This window comes from Microtus ochrogaster, unplaced genomic scaffold (assembly GCF_000317375.1).
Source record: "Microtus ochrogaster isolate Prairie Vole_2 unplaced genomic scaffold, MicOch1.0 UNK4, whole genome shotgun sequence".
NCBI lineage: Eukaryota > Metazoa > Chordata > Mammalia > Rodentia > Cricetidae > Microtus > Microtus ochrogaster.
Window position 1 is genome coordinate 15499016 of NW_004949102.1, and position 19188 is coordinate 15518203.

The 19188-nt window shown below is 42.3% G+C and overlaps 1 protein-coding gene across 4 annotated transcripts in view; it reads right to left on the reverse strand.

Moving 5' to 3' along the window:
- Positions 1-19188, reverse strand: part of Hipk2 (homeodomain interacting protein kinase 2) — a 195630-nt gene that overhangs the window by 129091 nt on the left and 47351 nt on the right. For all 4 annotated transcript variants that reach the window (XM_013353250.2, XM_005365848.3, XM_005365846.2 and 1 more), the window contains exon 2: positions 8197-9280. In XM_013353250.2, the coding sequence (XP_013208704.1) occupies positions 8197-9280 (1084 nt within the window). The remainder of the gene's footprint in view (positions 1-8196; positions 9281-19188) is intronic.

Below are 19188 nucleotides of genomic sequence, written 5' to 3' on the forward strand. Positions count from 1 at the left end.
GGAGGAGGAGGAGGAGGAGGAGGAGGAGGAGGAGGAGGAGGAGGAGGAGGAAGAGGAGGAAAGCATTTGCTGTGAAACTTGACCAATGCCTGTTCCTGTCCCACTTCCAGCATACTGCATATTAAATTGGTTTGGTATGGTAGGTATCTCCAATTTCTAACAAGCACCATGGAGATTCTGGTGTTGCAGGGTCCCTAGAGCTCACTTTGAAAACAACTGGCTTACACCTTGAGCCCAAGGGTAGTTCCAGCCCTCCCACCTTTAGGCTTAGAGACATGCATCTGGCAGCCCTACAAGGCAGAAAGCTGAGCTGAGTTTCCAGGGCACTGATAGCACTTCTGCATCTGGGCCCTCAGACTCTAAGGACACTTGAGAGGCTTCTGTTGTCTGAGGTGCATGTTCATCTGCTGTCTTGAATATATGCACATATGTCTTTCCTTCTCTGTCTTTATGCACATCAGCACCTTCGCACAGAGTGCTAATGTCATCCTTTCTCACAAGCATGTCCATGCCTGCATGTCATGTATGGCTACACTGTAGGACCTCAGTCAGTGTTTATGAGCATGCACAAACCCTTGCTCTCATGTGTATAGCAAGGTTGCAGCAGGGAGATACTCAAATACACTCAGACTATGACACTGAAAATTATTTTGTATTTATTAACAATTACCAGGTAGTTATGAACATGAATTAATAGTTACTGAAAGACTGATTTCAAAATATATACCATACAACTAAGGTCCCAGAGACAATAGAGATTTGAAGGGAGCTAACCAGCCAAGATAACTTCTTCATAGAAACAAAACAGTGTCTCTGCTTGTTTTTATGTGTGTAAGTTACTATCCCCCAATGTGAGCTAGCACATCCTCTCTTCCTGTTGTCTCTATTAGTAACAGAAGGCAAGTTTAAGAGCTGGGAGGTGGTGGCACACACCTTTAATTCCAGCACTCGGGAGGCAGAGGCAGGCAGATCTCTGTGAGTTTGAGGCCAACCTATCTACAAGAGCTAGTTCCAGGACAGGCTCTAAAGCTACAGAGAAACTCTGTCTCAAACCCTTCCCCCCCCCCCAAAAAAAAGAGCTAATGTTTGCCATACATAACTAACTGCTTGCAAAGACCTTTTTCAAAATTGGTCAATCACTTTTTATATATTATGATCTGTATAAGTTATATTATTTTTGAAACTTCTGTTTGTGGCAACACCCCTTATTGGAGTGTCTTACACCTTTAGCCTACAATAATCTGGTGTTGTGGAATATGCCCTGTTTGTATTCAAGGGATATGAAGGAAGGTTCCCAATGGGGGTCAATGACACCAGAGTCACCAAAGGGTAAAGACTGTCTACCCATTCCCAGAATCCCCAACTCTGACCCACAGTCTGATGAGCACAAGTCCTGGTCACAACAGAATCCAGATGGAACAGTGTGGGTGGCTCACAGCTAACTATCTATTCGATGAGTCAGGGGAACAGGTGGGGCAGGACCAGGACTGAAGTTAAGGCCCCTCCAGAGACTATTACTTTGTAGTGGTAGGCAGGACTGAAGTTAAGGCCCCTCCAGAGACTGTTACTTTGTAGTGGTAGGATTTGGTTTTTGTTTGTTTGTTTTTTTGTAGTGGTGGGATTTTTTTTTTTAACCAAATCCTAACAGACCAGAACTTCAGAATCCAGCCTCAGAGAAAGCAAAGTCACCAACCAGAAAAGCAAAACAAACACTGTACGTCCTCTGGTAAGTCAGGTCTGTCATCAATCATCAGAAAAGTCAAATGCACTAAGGGTCCATAGGCTATGGGTGGGCCATCGTACAACCTAGACCTCTGTTCTCATTCCTGAATAAATATAGTTACTCCCTGGCCTTTGTGTCCCCCACAAGCTTTTGTCTGTTATGCCTTTTGCCAACTAACTGTACCATCACTTACCTCATCAGATGATTATTTCTTCAAGGATTTACAGAAACTTCTATCGCATCCCTTTGACTAAATCCCAGCCCCAATCGTCAGACCTCACACTCTACCACTGGGCTCCAACCCAGACCTTGAGCCACTGGCACATCCCATGTCTCACTATAAGGCCGTGGCCCAGACTCTCAGCCCCAGCCATGTCATACTTCGTGAAGATCTACCTCAGACCCCATCACCACAGCTCTCACTCCACTCAGGGAACTCCCTTCCCTGCACTCCCTGGGCTGTTTACTCCCTTCTGCTACCCACTTCAGTCTGGTATACAATGGGCTTATGAGAACTATCTGTTGAATAATCACATCCTTGAAATACCAAACATCAGAATTATATTTCTAGAAATTTTTTTAATCTTAAAGGCAATTAACTCAAAAATTGAGAACATACCTTTACTTCCTATACCCTCAAATATGTAGATATCCAGAGCTACTAAATCAGTGTCTAATAGATGAATGGAATTAAAATTTCTATCTTTACCTAAAAACCATTTTAGAATTATCTGGAAGACAGCCTCTGCACCCAAAAGAATCAAATGAAAAAGAGTGTTTTTAAAAATTATAGGCATTTATACTGTCCTAAGTTTTTTATATCTTTCCTATCTGTCTAGTTATTTACTTATTGTGTGTGGTATATGAACACACTTACGTGTCATGGCATGTATGTAGAGGTCAGAGGACAGAGATCAGTTCTCTCCTTCCACCACATGGGTCTTTGGGACCAAACTCTATCAGGACTGGTAGCAAGCACTTTTATCCCCTGAACCACCTCACCAGTCCTTATGAACCCTGATTTTTTTAATGATCACTTTTGTGGATTGTAACAATGATCTAAAGGGTCTCAAAAACATCTATACAAAATATTTTTAAAAGAGCAGAAACAAAACTGTACACATTGCCCCTTCAAGTATCTTTTGTCCAACAGTGGTTTGTTTTGTATGTGTGTGTGTGTGGTGTGTGTGTATGGTGTGTGTATGGTGTGTGTGTGGTGTGAGTGTGGTGTGTGTGTGGTATGTGTGTGTGTGGTATGTGTATGGTGCGTGTGTGGTGTGTGTATGGTGTGTGTAGTGTGTGTGGTGTGTGTGGTGTGTGTATGGTGTGTGTATGGTATGTGTGTGTGTGGTCTGTGTGTGGTGTGTGTATGGTGTGTGCTTCAGAGTTTAATATCTGGGCTTGTTTTTAATTTACCAATCACACTGACAGCAGAAATGCCCCAGCATCAGGTAATTACTTACTCAAAACTATCAAAACCTTGGTATCAATGGAGAATTAAATAATGACCTGGTAGGAACTTCTTTAGTGAGGTAACACATGTAAACAGGGTCCCCTGCCACTGTGTTCTTCTGGGCGTGAGTACCTGAAAGGTGCTACCTTGGAAGAAGCCTGATCTTGGCTGGAACAGGGTTTCTCAAGAGTCTCTGGGGTAGAGGTAGGGGATGGAGATTTCCATGAGTCAGGGACCTCTTCCCCCAGAGGGCACAATAGCTCTGGGATGGTATCTAGAATAATTCTATTCATGTAAGCTCTCCAGATTCTTAAAAATCTTGAGAATTCTTAGGAATCCCAAGAAAACTTGAGAAGCAGCACTGCTGAGTTACCCTCATAGCTGACCTGCAGGGCAAAGGCTAAGCTGGAAGACACCACTGTACCCCACCATTAGACTCACGAAGACCTGAAGAAGACCTGTCTCCTTAAAGTCACACATCGGGCTTTCCTTACAGAATGCCAACAGCAATTCTGTGGCAGGCTAGAAATACAGGGTGCATAATTAAGAGGGCATGAGAAGAGACAGGCGCTCCTCACTCCAAAGTCTAATTCGCCTTTCCTACTGCTGAGCATCAGCAAAGTTCAGTACAATCAACAAAGTCAAAATTGCCCACAGAAATTAATCATGTTTTTCTAAGGATATCTTAAACACAGATGTTAAAAACAAATGAATTAGGTCCATTTAGGGCCAGAATGTCTGAAACTTTTGAGTTTTACCTTTTAATACACACCTCTTTCATTTCTAAATCTAAATTATGTACCTCATAAAAACCCTCACAATTTCATTTACAAACAGAAAATCTTTAATGTAAGAGAATAAGTAAACCTACCCGTGTATTTTCACTTGTTTTTGAAACTTTACTTAAATTTTAAACTTCGCTTAATCTTTGTTATTGTTTTGCTTTTGTTTTTTGAGACAGAGTTTCTGTGTGTAGCTTTGAAGCCTGTCCTGGAACTCGTTCTGTAGACCAGGCTGGTCTTGAACTCACAGAGATTTGCCTGCCTCTGCCTCTTAGGTGCTGGGATTAAAGGTGTGTGCCACCAGTTACAACCTTTAATTCATACGAACTTATATGTAGTCAACTGTGACTTTCTTGAGCCGTCCTCCCTGTCCTGAGTATACATCATCCTTTCCCTAAGTCTCTCTACCTGAATACTTAATAAACTCACTAGCTTTGCTTCACCCTGGCTCTGTTGAGGAACCAGCTTAGCTGAGCGAATCACTGAGAGGAAGTGGAGCTCCTGGGGCTCTGGGAGGCAGTGTTGGTGGCAGAGCCAAGCACATACCTAGCTGCTACGGAAAACAAGTGGCTTCCAGGCCACCATCTTCCTTCTTCCCAGGTCCCTCAGGCTGAGAACAGGAAATTCACTTTTATATCACACTATTTTTTTTATCATACTTGATGGGGGCCATGGGAATGGCAATTCATATTTAACATGATGGAAGGACAGAAATGTTCATCCCTTTGAAAGTAAGGTGTTCCTAGTGGCTACTGTGCCAGGTTCAAGACAGAGGATCCCTGGAGAGAGACAGACCCTGCAGGACAAAGGCCAAAGGCCCACCTGGCAGGCCCTGAGGAAGGCTCATCTACAGCATGTAATGACCTCTCTGACCTTAGCTAGAAAGCACCCTTGCTCGCTCAAAATGTCCCAGAAAGTATGCTCTTTTAGGACAAGGATCTTAATGACAGACAATCAAAGAGTTTCTCTTGTTCTCTCTTCCCAAGTAAAAGGTGAGGTAGTCAGGCAAATCACCCTGCATAGTATGTTTAGACTGACTGGATGAGTGGGGTCAAAGCTGGATGCTGTTCTCATAAGCTCCCACTGACCTATGTGGCAGCAATCTGGCCATGGCAGGGCTCAGATGAGGCCTGTGGTAGGCAGAGTATCATGATTAATTTGGAAACTGAACATCATTCCACAGCTCTGGGCCCGACCATAGTTTAAGGTTGTCAAGTTGGCCTTGAGGACACAAGACGATGGAGACCCCTGGGGAGAGGGAAACCGTTCTGCCTAGAATTTTAGGTAGTAGTCACTTAAAGCCTAAAGGAAAGGGGTACCATGAGACCCCAAAAGAAGGTGTCTCAGATGGAAGTAGGGACGAAGGAAGTAGAGGTGATTATGCCTGTTGAAGAATGACAGTCAGGAGCTCATAAGTGCCCAATAGTAGGCAAACAGTCTTTATCACCCCACGAGGTGCTCAAATGGCTGAGCAGGCCATAATGCTGGTGAGAGGGATATGAAGTTCAAGTAGAGGGTTTAGTCCTGCCCTAGTTCCCATGGAAACGTCACTGCTATAGCCATAGCCTTTCTGAGCTAGGGTCTCTGAAAACAAAGTAAGACTCCAGAGTCCTCAGCAGGAGGGGCACACAGTGGGCGGAGTGACAGTGGGACAAGAGGGCATGAATACAAAAACGGCTTCAGGACCCAAATGTGACTCGGGTCAAGTTTGTACAAGGGTGCATTGCTTATTAAATTTGCTTAATTTTCAGCAAACTGCAATGAAGCTGGATTCTGTTCACTATGAGCAATATAGGGTAACTAAGTAATAAAACTTCACACAGCCCTTGACTTGGCACAGTTTTCCTTATATTCAGGCCAAGAGCTGGGAAGAAATGGCCTTTGGCATCCTGAATTTGTAAGTCTAAAATAAAGTGACAGCAACAGCCTCCATTTTGCAGTAACTAGAGAGCACCCCAGCAGCAACCACCTCTGGGGCAAGCTGCTTCCCTGTGATGAACCACACTGAGTTGGCTTTCAGGGAAGGGCCAGGCACTCTCCAGAGAATATGGGTTGTTGGCTTCCACCTCTACTAAGGAAGGGTGCAGTTCCCACTGTCCAGGTTCCACCTGACTGGATGGCTCCAGAAGTGAGTCCTTGGCTCCCCTCCAGGCTGAATGGGTGAAGAAGAGCAAGCAGGGGTAGATTTATCTCGCAAGTATGCAGCAGTCTGAGAACTCCTCTTAAGAGCAGAAGGCAGTATGTATATCTGAATTCACAGAGAAAGCCCATATCAGATGCCAGAGCTAGGCAAGTAGGAATCCCTCTTAAGAGGAATGGAGAAGACTTGCAGCCCATTCTTATGACTGAAGGCTGAGGGTGGGGGAGAGAGATGCAACCGTGCTGCAAGCAGTGACGAGGCCCAATAGACAGGGACTGGAGGTCCCAGGCCAGCAGTGGTGACGTAGCTCAAGTCTGTCCAGTCTTTCTTCTGGACCCTTGAAGAAGGTGTAAAGAGCACATCCACCATCAGGGCATGGGACAGGAGGTTTCATGAGGCAAGAAGTCCTGAGATTTTCCTATTACTGGCATAAGTCAACCTCTTGGGTGTGGGTTGGCCTACTTTCTCATGGGAGTTTTGAGTTTCTTTTCTTGCCAATTTCCGCCCCTGTGGGACTGGTCACTACTACTTCCAACACAGCTCTTCGCCATTCTACAACCTGAAGCCTCGCTTTCCATTTCCATCACCTCCTGATGCTGTGTCTCCCACAGACCAGCCACTGCACATAGCACTAGGCTGTATCACAGCACCCTGGGACTGGTATAAAAAAAAAAAAACCCAGCTTCCAGCTCATAGGTTAGGCAGTGAGCACAAATCACACAGCCCAGTTTTGGATTCTACTAATGTCAAAGCCTGAAGCACGCTGGAGACTCCTAGATGGCCAGGGTATTGTTTGCATCCTTGGAGCTAGCTAGCATTTTGCAAGACCCATATTAGAAATGAGATAAACACTTGTGTGATGTCTGAATATGCAAGTTTTCTTGCTAGAGTATACTTTGTCATCTGCCCCCCACCAAGTTTAAAAAAATGGTCCTCAGTGTAGTGATGCTGAGAGGTGGTAAGGCCTAGTGGAAGTTCATTACCAGTGCTGTCCTTGGAAGAAAGTAAGATTAGAAACCCCTGACCTTGAACCATTATATTTTTTCCTATATAATCATGTGATCTCTTATTCCTATGCATGCCCTCACTATTGTGGGCCATCTATCATAACGTTGTTGACCTTATGATGTTCAAGCATCATGACCTTGAACTTTCAGAACTTGAGCTAAATAAACCTCTTTTCTTTATAAAATTACCTAGCCTTGTGTATTTCCTTAGAATTAAAAAAAAAAAGTGGCCTCAGGGTGGCAGGGGTAGATAATGTTTCCTGACATAAACTTATCCTGGGAGGGAGCAACTGGCCCCAGGGCAAAGATTCTCCCTTCCTCCAGCCTTCCCACTGGGCGTAACAGTCTTCTCAGAACACTGCTGTCAACCTATTACACTCTTCCCCAACACCATCCGCCACAAACCCCTGCTTGTTCAAAGTTTCCAGGACTTGTTCCAGGTACTATTCACAAATCCTCTGATCTGGCCAGGCAGTTCTCCTCATCTCCTAGATGAGCTTACATTTTGCTACCCTGTACCTGTTATTGGCACATCCCTTCCTGTTCTAGCTATCTGGGTCCACTCCAGAAGAACCTGACTTCTCCACTCTTCACCCAGCTCCCAAAATCCTTTCCATCTCACAACAGCAGACCAATAATGTTACCTTCTTATTTGGCTTCTCACTGTCACTCCTATCTGCATGTATTCTAATTTTCCAACTACATTAAGGTCTCTTTGTTCTTAAAAAGATTTATTTATTTTTATGCATAACAGTGTTTGCCTGAATGTATGTATGTATGTATGTATGTATGTATGTATGTATGTATGTATGTATACCACGTGTAGGTCTGGAGTCCATAAGAGGGTTATGGGATCCCCTGGAACTAGATTTATTAATAGCTGTGATCTGATATGTGGGAACTGGGAACCACACTGAAGTCTTCTGTGTGAGCAGCAAGTGCTCTTAACCACCACTGAGCCATCTCTCCAGCCTCCAGATTAAGATCTCGTTCTGGTCACAAACCAGTAGCTATGTTTGTGACTCTGCCATCCCTGTGGATGCCCCTGGGCCTCACGTGCCCTATGACTATTTCCATGGAGAAAGTTTTACCTGTAGTATCTGGATTGCAAGTAGGTAGAGCAGACGGCTTTGGAGACATGACTTGCTGAACCAAAGTCAATGACCTTTACTCGGTATGGCTGTCTAGATGGATCTACCAGCATGATGTTTTCTGGTTTGAGGTCAGCATGGATAAGACCCAGGCTTTTGAGTTTCATCAGGGCTGTAGCTACCTGCTGGAGGACTGGGCGAATGTACTTGAGGGGCAAGGGGCTAAACTTGTTCTGTTTCAGAAAGTCATAGAGGTTCTGCTCCAACATCTCAAAGACTAAGCAGGTGTGATTCTTGTGCTGGAAGCACTCATAGGCCCGCACAAAGTTGTAGTCATCTGCGCTCTCTGTGCTCAGCCGGGCTAGGATGCTCACTTCAATCTGACCTTGCCGGGCATAGGAAGGGTGGTTCTTTAAGATCTTAATGGCCACAATTTCATTGGTGCCCCGTTTCCAGCACTTGACCACTTGCCCAAATGTTCCTCTGCCCAAAAACTCTAAAACCTCATAGGTGTTGGTCATGGAACACAGCACTTCATGCTGCACCAGCTGATAGTCGCCTTCGCTGTTCGAGCCACTGTTTTTGGAAGTGGCAGTGGATGTGGTGGCAGTAGCTACAGTGGCCCCGCTGGCATTATTCTGAATCATGGGTGGATGCTCTTCAATGATCTGCACGCTGCTTGTGTTCTCGATCTCCTCACTCTTTCGCTTGAGTCCACATTTTTGGTAGGTGTCAAGGAGGCTCACAGTGCTTCGACGCATTAGGTTATGTGGTCCGCCGAGGACTTGCCCGGTGACAGAAGTGCTACTTGCTGATGTTACAACTATGTGTCCAGTACTTCCTGGGAAGATGATGGTCTGCTCGTAAGGTAGGCTTGGGTTTGGGATTGGCAAGGAGGTGCTGACGGTTGTGGAGGCTGGCTGAGAAGGTGGTATGTTCTTGCTCTGGCTGTACGCTTTGCTATGGGAGCCGTACCCAGTCATGTCCCAGTTGGAACTTGGCTCTACTTTCAGTTTCTTCACACTACAGAAGGCACTTGATTGAAGGGTGTGAGGGGAGAAAACTTGCACATGTGAGGCCATACCTATGAGGAAAGAAAAAGGAAAAGTAAATATTTGAGTTACTCCTCCATGAATAAACTCCATTGATTCATTTCAACTCTGATCAGATTGCTCTTCCACTTTAAAAGAATCTTGAGGACTGGAGAGACGGATTCGTGGGTAAAGTACTGCTGTGAAGTATAAACACTTGAATTCAGGTCCCCAGAACCCATAAAAGCTGCACAGTCACATGCACATGTGATCCCAAAGCTCCCACAGCAAGATGGGCGACATAGACATGAAAGTTTCCAAAAGCTCATGGGCTAGTTAATATGCCATATGCAGCAATGGACAGCAAGAGAGCATCTCTCAAGCAAGGCCAAAGGTAAGGGCTAACACCTAGTATTGTCTTCTGGCCTCTAAACATTTCTTGCACGCATAATGATTTTAAAATGCAGCAGTTTGAGAAAGCAAATCGATTCCACTCAGAAGCACATTCTAGTCTCCTTGTTTGTGAGACTAATGGTTCCCATGCTCTGTCATTAGACCTACCAATCTTAGGAGACTCAGTAATTGAGTCAAGAATCAGATACAGAACTGGGACTTGGTCCATCATTTATTTCTTCCATCATTTATTTCGTGTAACTATACTTGTAACAGAAACCACTTCCTCATTCCTATTCAAGTTGCATCTTGCTAAATCTGAAGACTGTATCAAGTACCCAGGTAAGTATTACATACTTAGCTCCTCCATATAGTCAGCTTACCCTTCTCAATAGAACCTAAAAACCAGGTTTATCACTTCTAAGAAACATGTTCCCACAAAACCCCATCTCAGGGGCTTCTCATGATCGTCTGTGTTCTGGATGAGACATACTACCTACCACCTGGAATCCTGGTCATCTTGAATTCAGAAGAGTTTTATATGGATGATTTGGTGTTTAACTGGCTTAAAACATGCATCACTTTTCAGACAGGGCCAAGTAGCACCATTCAAGGACTTCTTGCTCACCTACTTTATCAATCTAGACATAACAAATTTCTCTAGAAAGTCCTCAGATTTCAGATACTGGGGACATGGTTCATTCTAGAGAAAGTGCTCAGACATAAAGGACTGAACATGATTACATGATTTGTAACATTGACAGAGACAGACAGACAGACAGACAAACACACAAAAAAGGAGAGGGAGAGGGAGGGGGAGAGGGAGAGAGGGAGGGAGAGAGAGAGAGAGAGAGAGAGAGAGAGAGAGACAGACAGACAGACAGACAGACAGACAGACAGAAAAAAAAATTGGGTGCAACTTTGCCCACCTAGCACTGGGGAGGCAGAGATGGGTGTATTCTTGGGGTTTATTGGCCAGTCAGTCTAACCTAATTGGTGAGCTCCAGATTCAGATTCACTAAGAGTCCTCATCTCAAAAATAATGTGGACTGTGATTAAAAGAGGCACAGATGTTTACCTTCCACACACAGTGGAAGTTGAGAGAAAGAACTATGATTTCATACTGACATATCTGCAACCTAGATAATCTTGAAACTATTTAAGACCTTTCTGCAATAGCTATATAATTTATAATTGTGGTGATATTGGATATATATATATATATATATATATATATATATATATATGAAAAAAACACAATAATGAGAAAGGAAAAACCCTTAAAGGTACAAGAAGAAACAAACACCAATTACCTTCTAAGCTACTCTGATAACTATTTCATGTATGTGTATATGTGTGTTTGTGTGTTCATGTGCATACATATATCTGAGTATGCATGTAGATGTGTATAGAAACCACAGGTTTCATAATGGTGTCTTCCTCAATTACCATATTTTTGGAGACAAGTTTCAATGGATCCATAGCTCACTAATTCAACTAGACTGGCTGGCCAGCAAATCCCAAGAGATCTTCCTGTCTCCACCTCCCCAGTGTTTGGGTTACAGATGCTTGGCTTTTTAGGTGAATGCTAAGGATGGAACCCAGATCCTCATGCTTATGTGTCTTTCTGAATGAGTCATCTCCCCAGCCTCACTACCATTTCTTAGAAAAGCAGTTAGAAAGTGGAGAGTCTGTCAGACTCCACTGATACTTAACTATCTAGCTTCAGCTGCTCTCCGACCCCCAGCACTAATTAGAGTGATTATTTAACATCTTCCTCTTAACCCCATCACTTGTCCCCTGGCCCTCCCTCTCTTCAGCAGATCCCCACCTTCTATTTTGTCCAGAATCCCAAGGTCAGTCTCAAGTTCTGCTAGTCTCCTAATCTATATTCTCCCATTTTTCTCTAGAATCCTGTTTTTGCTGTTCTTCTTCCTTGAAGCTATTGATTCTCTCTGTTTATTGGACAGAAGTCTCTAGCTGGTACTGAATAAGGTTGTCCAAATGAATCACTGCCCTAACTCCTCCCTTCTGCCTTCAAGTGTGTGTGAATGCACAAACTTACAATGTAAAGGCAGGAGTAGCAGTCATAGCCCCTCTTCACTCTTTCCTTCTTACCTGCTAATCGATGCTTGCTGTAGTCTTTTCTTCAATGCTCACTCCTAATCCTCTCCCCCAACATATCCAAATACCATAAGGTAAATAACTTCCTAATTGCCTAATCCAGTGGCCCTTTCAACCCCTATTCTCCTTCACCTCCCTGCAGTATCTGACCTGACGACCACTTCCTTCTTGATGCTCTTATCTACACTAATGTGAATCCCTAACTGTCTTCCTCCTCCCCATGGTTAAGTACACAGGGTTAAGGCAGTTTCTCTTCTCTCTCCTTTAAAATGCTGGTGCTTCCAGTAGTAGTCTGTCTCCTTTGAAAGGTATCATTCATTCAGACAGTTTAAGCAGTCATCTCTATGAAGGCAGCTTCCATATGGTTACCATGTGCCAAGTTCTCACTTGAATGTTCCACCAGTAAATTTCTGTCTCCTGCTACATCAAAGATGATCTTCAAAGCTGAACTCCTTGTGTTTTCCCCAAAACATAATCATCTAATCCTCCATTCTAACATTTTCTTTTCTGTTAGTAAAGTATTTATCTAGTTGCTTGGTTCCCAAACTGTGGATTTACCTTAATGAGTCTTCATTACTTCAACAGGTAAAAGATACACTCAGTATTGATAGATTTCTCCTTCCTTTAAAATGTCTTTTTTTTTAAATTAAAAGTATTTAAATAGCCCTATAAGGCAAAATGTCTCTTGTATCCAATTCTTTAATCCTGTTCTTTTTGCCACTCCCAATTTGAAATTATTACTTTTCTTTCTTTCTTTTTTTTTCCCTCCAAGACAAGGTTTCTCTGTGTAGCGCTAGTTGTCTTGGAACTGCTTTGTAGACCAGGCTGTCCTTAAACTCACAAATATCCACCTGCCTCTGCCTCACAAGTGCAGGGATTAAAGGTGTGCACCACCACCACCCAGCTGAAATTATTACTTTTCAAAAGTAACCCTAAAGTAAATATAGGAACCTGATCTACCTGAATGATCTTTAATGTGCCTGTATCTGGCCACCAGATCTGTCTTCTTCAGAAACCTCTGAGCATTGTTCCTCTGTCCAAAAGCTTTTGGTGATGCCTTAGTTTCCAGAAGATAAAGTTGAAGAGACAGTATACATCTTGGTCCCAAATTCCTGCTAGCTGCATCTTCAAGCACTAGTTTCCCAGAAGTCTCAAATCTGAACTGGTCCCACTCATCTTCCTAGAAGAGACTGCTCTGTACTTGCTTCTTTCACTCTCCAGCACAGTGCCTTCTGGAACAAAGTCACTGCTTCTCCAGGTTAGAGCCCCAAGCCTGGGTTTTTGAGACAAGGTCTCATAGAGTTCAGGCTGCCCTCAAACGAACTATGTAGCCAAGGATGACCATGAACTTCTGATCCTCCTGCCTCCATCCTCCCCAGTGTTAGTTAGGATGTGAGCCACCACATTTGACAAATGGTTTCTCTCTTATATTATCTACATGTTTAAGCCATGTTTCTACAACTAGACTATATTCTGGCACCAAGGACTAGAGTCATACCTCACACCTCTTTGCTTTTTGTCTCATAAATTCTTTGTGTCTTTCCCAGGCCAAATTTAGAGTGCATGGTGAGCACTGCTAACTGAAAAAAGTCAGTAACTGCTTTGTCACCAGTCACACATATCCAAAGAAGCTAGCCTGACCTGGAATTAGAGAAAAATCTGCCCGTGTCTTTCTACACAAATAAAGATTTTTAAAAAGCAAGAGAGAGGGCCATGTATGTGGTCCATGACTACACTTGCAGTGTGTGAAAGGTAAGACAGGAGAATTGAGAATTTGAGGCTATCCTGGGTTATACAGCAAAACCCTGACCCTGACCCAAAACAAACAAATCTCTAAACTCTAAAATGAAAAAAAAACAAAAAAACAAACAAAACAAACAAACTACCAAAGCAGAGGCTAGTCAGCTCCTGTCGTGGGCTGGGCCGCCATGCTCTGCTGTGCTCTGACTTCTTAGAGGCAGGTCTGGTCTAACCCTAAATCCTACTCTAAATCTGCCTTTACCCATGAGTCAACAGAGACTTCCCTTCTGGTTTGAAAGCTGACTCCAACCTTGACCTGGGTACTATGACTAATATGCCTGTATATATCTGACATAATTATTGTCTGACACGGTTATTTTAGTTTGTTATACAATCATATTTTCACCTGATTTTTATGTCAATATCTCCCTAATACTACAAGTAGAGAAAGTATCACTTAAATGTTCATATAGTTATAAATGCTATAAACCAGACATGTCCAACTTATGGCTCACAGAACTCATGTGTTCCAGTACACCTATGAATGTGGCCCAACACATTTTAGGTGACATTTTGTTACAATATCTAAAGTTCTGACATCCTTGAAGCAATACAGAAAAGAACAATCCTTGGCTTTTAGCTACCTGTCCCTGGAAAAGACTACACAAAATTAACTCAGCTTTTGTCCCTTGAGTGTACCTTGCTCCTCTCTCTTTAAATTACTGCTAGAAGAAAAGAGAGGAGGAGGTGAGAAAAGAAATAAGCTGATTACACACAAAGCTCTGGAGGCATTGGTCCCTGTCCTCACTGTTTTACAAGTTCTTGGTGGAAAGGCCACATTGTAGAGTGGAATTTTACAAAGGGGAAGAGGGTAGCTTATGACTTGTTTGTTATTGGGATGATAGCCAAGGGTCATAAAACTGTGGAAATCATCACTGGCTGCCTTGGGTGACAGATGCCCAGGATCAGCAAGAAGACCTGCATGGCTGGAACCTCCCTGCACCCTTCACTGTGGCCAGCTGCCTCAAATTCTGGCTGGGGCTGCTGGGGCTACTGCTGAGGTCAACAGTCACTATTCCAAGAAGTAGACCTAACAACCTTTTTACCTTTGTTCTATGGCACAGTCCATTTTCCTATGGGAAACAGAATGCTGAAACAAAATAAAGCTAAAGAAAGATATTAATGATGCTTTTTAAGCCCTAAAATCTTCATAAGAAATAAAACACTGGTAGTTTTATAGTTGCATTTTAAAATAATCTCACAGCCACAACCAAACTTATTTCCAAACATTTCTCCTTGAAATGATTTTTCTGGAACAAACCTTCCTGATTAGTTCAGATTTCTGTGAGTCAAGCTTACAACCTTTGCCACTCCATTTATTTAGATCCCTAAGGCAAGGGACAAGGAAGAGGGTGGGAAGACCTGTATGTTTTCCACTTGAAAGGAAGTGCTAAATGTTTCCTCTCATTTCTTTATGGTCTGACCCCTGTACTCTTCAAGGATTACTGACCTTCTGGACACACAAAATAGTAATAGTAATAATTTCCCCCCAAAAAATAGCAGGGGCTGACTGAACATTTTCAGCTTGATCCTATTGAAAACTTCAATCTCTGCCCCTCCTCTTAGGCTTTTAGAAGAAAAAGTAGCTTTGTCCCTCTTTAGTGGAAGGGTAGGTTTTAACTCCCTGGAGGGCAGTGCGAAAGACCAGGAAATAACACAATAAATCTGCAGTAACTACACCTGCTCCTTAGAGGTGCAACCCACCCAGACCTCTCAGTAAAGCCTTGGTGGCCTCTAAAGATAAACCCTCCACAACGCATTGATTGCTGAGACAGAGAGCAGAGCATCTTCAAAGGAGTGTTCTTACTCCCATGCTACTGGCTCTTGAGCAGGCTAAACTCATGAGCACTGAGCACCAGTTCTTTCCAGGTTGTAAGGCTCATGGAAAAACTACCAATAAAAAAGATTATTTACAAACTGGCTACAAATTACGTCAACTTATATCACACAATAAATTCTTTGCTGCATGACAAATAAAAAGAAGTGCCTATAAGTCTGATTAAAAACAGTCACAACAGAATTAAAAGAGCATCATTTTAAGTCATTCCTTATCAATACAAAAACGACAGACTGCCTCATATGTGAAGCAAACCCAGGTCACACAAGTTTAGAATGTGTTTTGATAGCTTGTATGTTTAAATGATGAAAAGTAACTATTCTTTTTTAGGCTTCCCTCCATCCAAAATGCTCACTTTACATCAAAAACATGTAAAAGTCTGTATTTCAAAATACTATTTTTCAAAGCATTTGCCTTGTAGCACTGGCCTTTATATGGATGCCATGTATGTCCACACAATGCTATCCCACTCAATTTCAACCCCTATTTAAAACCACGCACTATTCTCCAGGTTTTAAATTACCAAATACCCATGTCACACCTGATTCTAGGAGGGGTGTCTTTGAGGCAGGGTGAGTGAGCACCTTTGCCTGAGACAGCCTGGTTAGCATGGCATGCCCACCCCATTTACACATGTCCCACACAATCTCATTCTCACAAAGTTGAAAACTATCAAGTCAGAGGATGGTATAGGCTCTTAGAATAGGGAGCAAAATCAGACTGTGTGATCTTACTTTCAAGCCTACATAACTCTGTGTGGCTCTTTGTTTTTCTTAATCTTCAAGGTTCAAAGAGAAATTCTTTTTTTCCAGAGTTATACTCAACCTTTTTCTGGCATTTTGAGACAGGATCTTCCTATGCAGTCCAGGCTCTAGCTTCAAGTAGGAGCATTTGCCTTGAACGCCAATGCTAGGATTACAGGTGTTTGTCATCATGCCCACCTAACTTTTTTCATTTACAAAAACAAAAAACAAAAACAAACAAAAACAAAACAAACTACAAGAAAAGGTAAGTTCCTTCATGATCTTGAGTTTTTAACCCCATTATTTTTTAAAACAACATTTTTTGGAAGATTGTGTCATTTAGTGTATTTTTCCTAACATATTTGCTTCATTTCTTCATAACTTTTTATTTCACAATTGGATGAACTGAAAAGTTGCTTCACATATGAGTACATTTCCTTTCCATTTCACCACCCCAAATTATCTACTGGAAGATCAGACTCTGGCGAAACTACAAGGATGAATGAAGGCTCAACTATATGATTAATTTTTTTCATTGAATTAATTTCACTGAACTTAGCAAAGCTCAGGAAAAGGAATTATAAGTAAAAATAGGCATCATTTTATCAGTATTTAAGGTTTAATTTAGGCCTGGCAGATGTAAAATAGACTGCCACTCAGAATCCAGTTATAGTTAAAGAGTAGAGTCCAGATCACTGTAAGAGGTACCAACTTCCTCACTTCTTAAAACCTTTTGGGCATACATTGACTGAATAATGAGCTTCTGATGGAAGCTACAATGTTATTTTGTTTTCCTACAAATACAGAAATCAAAGGATTAATTCCCATACTTAACAGAATATCCTGTCTTTTACATCACATTTTGTACATAAGATATGGAACAAGTTAAAATAAATCAGTGTTAGAAATACACACACACACACACACAGTCGGGTTTGGTGGAGCATGCCTTTAATCTCGGCACTTGGGAGGCAGAGGCAGGGCACTCTCTGAGTTTGAGACCAGTCAGGGCTACACAGAGAAACCCCATCTGAAACCCTTCCTCCCAAAAGAAATATATATATATAAATGGAAAGTTTTAAACCCCTAGAGTAGGGTAAATTTGTATAACCCTTGATAAACTTGTGATGATTTAATGCCTCCCGAGGGTTAAAAAGTATTAGAAAAAATTCTTCATTGATATACAGAATATTCATAAAATTGTAGCAATTATTCTGTGTGTCAAGTCTGTATTTTAAAAGAATGTGAGGCAATTTCAGGTTAGCCTGTTTCTAAATGACAGATTTTCAAAACAGTGTGTACTAAATATCTTTGGGGCTTTTATATAATGTTCAATCAGAAGGTGTTTATCCACTAGTTGTATAATGTTAAATAAATGATACAATTCTACCAGAGTAGTGTAGAATTAACCACAAGCTCTAAAGAATTTTATCTTTTTTTTATAATGACAATAGAAATACTATTGCTGCAGCACTGAGCATTTGAGAAATAGAATAAATCATTCATCAGATGTGTATTACAGGTCCTCTATATAAAAAAGACCAGCATGAATTAGAATGAAAACACAAAAACCATCTATGGCATCACCATTAGCTGGGCATGGTAGCACATGCCTTTAGACACTCAGGAGGCAGAGGTAGGCATTTCCCTATGATTTGGAGAGCAGTACAAAGGATCCCATTTGAGTGCATGAGGGGGGTATCACCACTGTCCTAAAGGAGCTTTAAAATCTCATAGCTTCGTTAAGTCCGATGCCAATTTAAAAGGACAACTGGCAATTGTAGCCAACATAAACAACTGCCAAGGTAAACAGCATAGTTGAGAGCAGGATTCACCCCGGTTATAGTCACACAAGATTTTACAAGAGATGAGCTGTGACTAAAAAGATAGACGACCTTTTGAAAGGTGAGGCTGGCCTTCCAGATCCTACTAGGAGGGTATAATTCCAGTCTCAAATGGGGAGTAACCAGCACTGTTGTCTCTGTCCTCAGGAAGCTTCCGCTTTGTTTGGAAACAACGGAAGCCCATTTGCATATCAGTAATATATTAACAAACACTAAGGCAATAATTAACCTCTAGTAGACATTGTGCACACCAACTGCCTGTTTACCTAATTCTAATAACTCCAATATTCTAGAAATAATTCTAGCCATTTGAAGCTGGTGTGATGTCCCAGCTGTCCCCTGACCCACCTTTGGCATTGACTCTTTTAACTTTCATGACCTCCCTTGCTCTTTTCTGGGCTCCGGGTGCTTATTCCTCAGGACTGTGCAGGAGCGTGCATTTCCCCTACTAAACAAATGGGTTTTAGGGAGATGACATAAGTTGCCCAAAGTCAATTTGCTACTAGCAGGGTTGAGTTTGGAACTGAGGTCTGCCTGGGTCTCAAATTCATGTCATTACTCAAGCTTCTGCTTCATTTGTTAGGTTCTTAGATTAGAAGCATGAGGCCAGGCAGAATAGCAACCATGGACAGATAAAAGTCACAAAAAAGAGAACACAGATCAAAACTTCAAGACATAGCTGACTACATCAACCATGGCAGACACGCACAACAATGACCATGGCTTCTATTACTTCTGTCTCCTCTGGTCAGGATAACAACTGAGAAATGCATTAAAATTATTTTTTAAAAAATTTATCTCTTTTAAGAGGCAATCATCTCCTTTTTAATGTACAATGGAACAGCGGCCAGAACACTGGTCTTGAGTAAGAAGACTTAGACTAAGTGACCTGGAGAGGTTGCATGGCAAACAGGAAGGCTGTCACAAGAGCCCAGAGGTGAAGATAGGAGGATCTGAACTAAGGAACTATCTGAGAAAACAGAAAGTAAGCAGCAAAAATATAGGGCTTCACAGAGAAAAAATAGTAAGACAGTGACAGGTTTCAGAACATACGGGCAAAGGATGGAGAGGAATCAAATGCATCTGAGAGATGCAAAGAAGTGGGTCCACAGGTGGCAGCAGGGGAGGCGGAACGTGGTATCAAACATTTTTCTTGGGAAGAAGAGGATAGAATGAGTTTTCAACAAGTTGAATGCCAAGCACCGACAGGATATCTATGT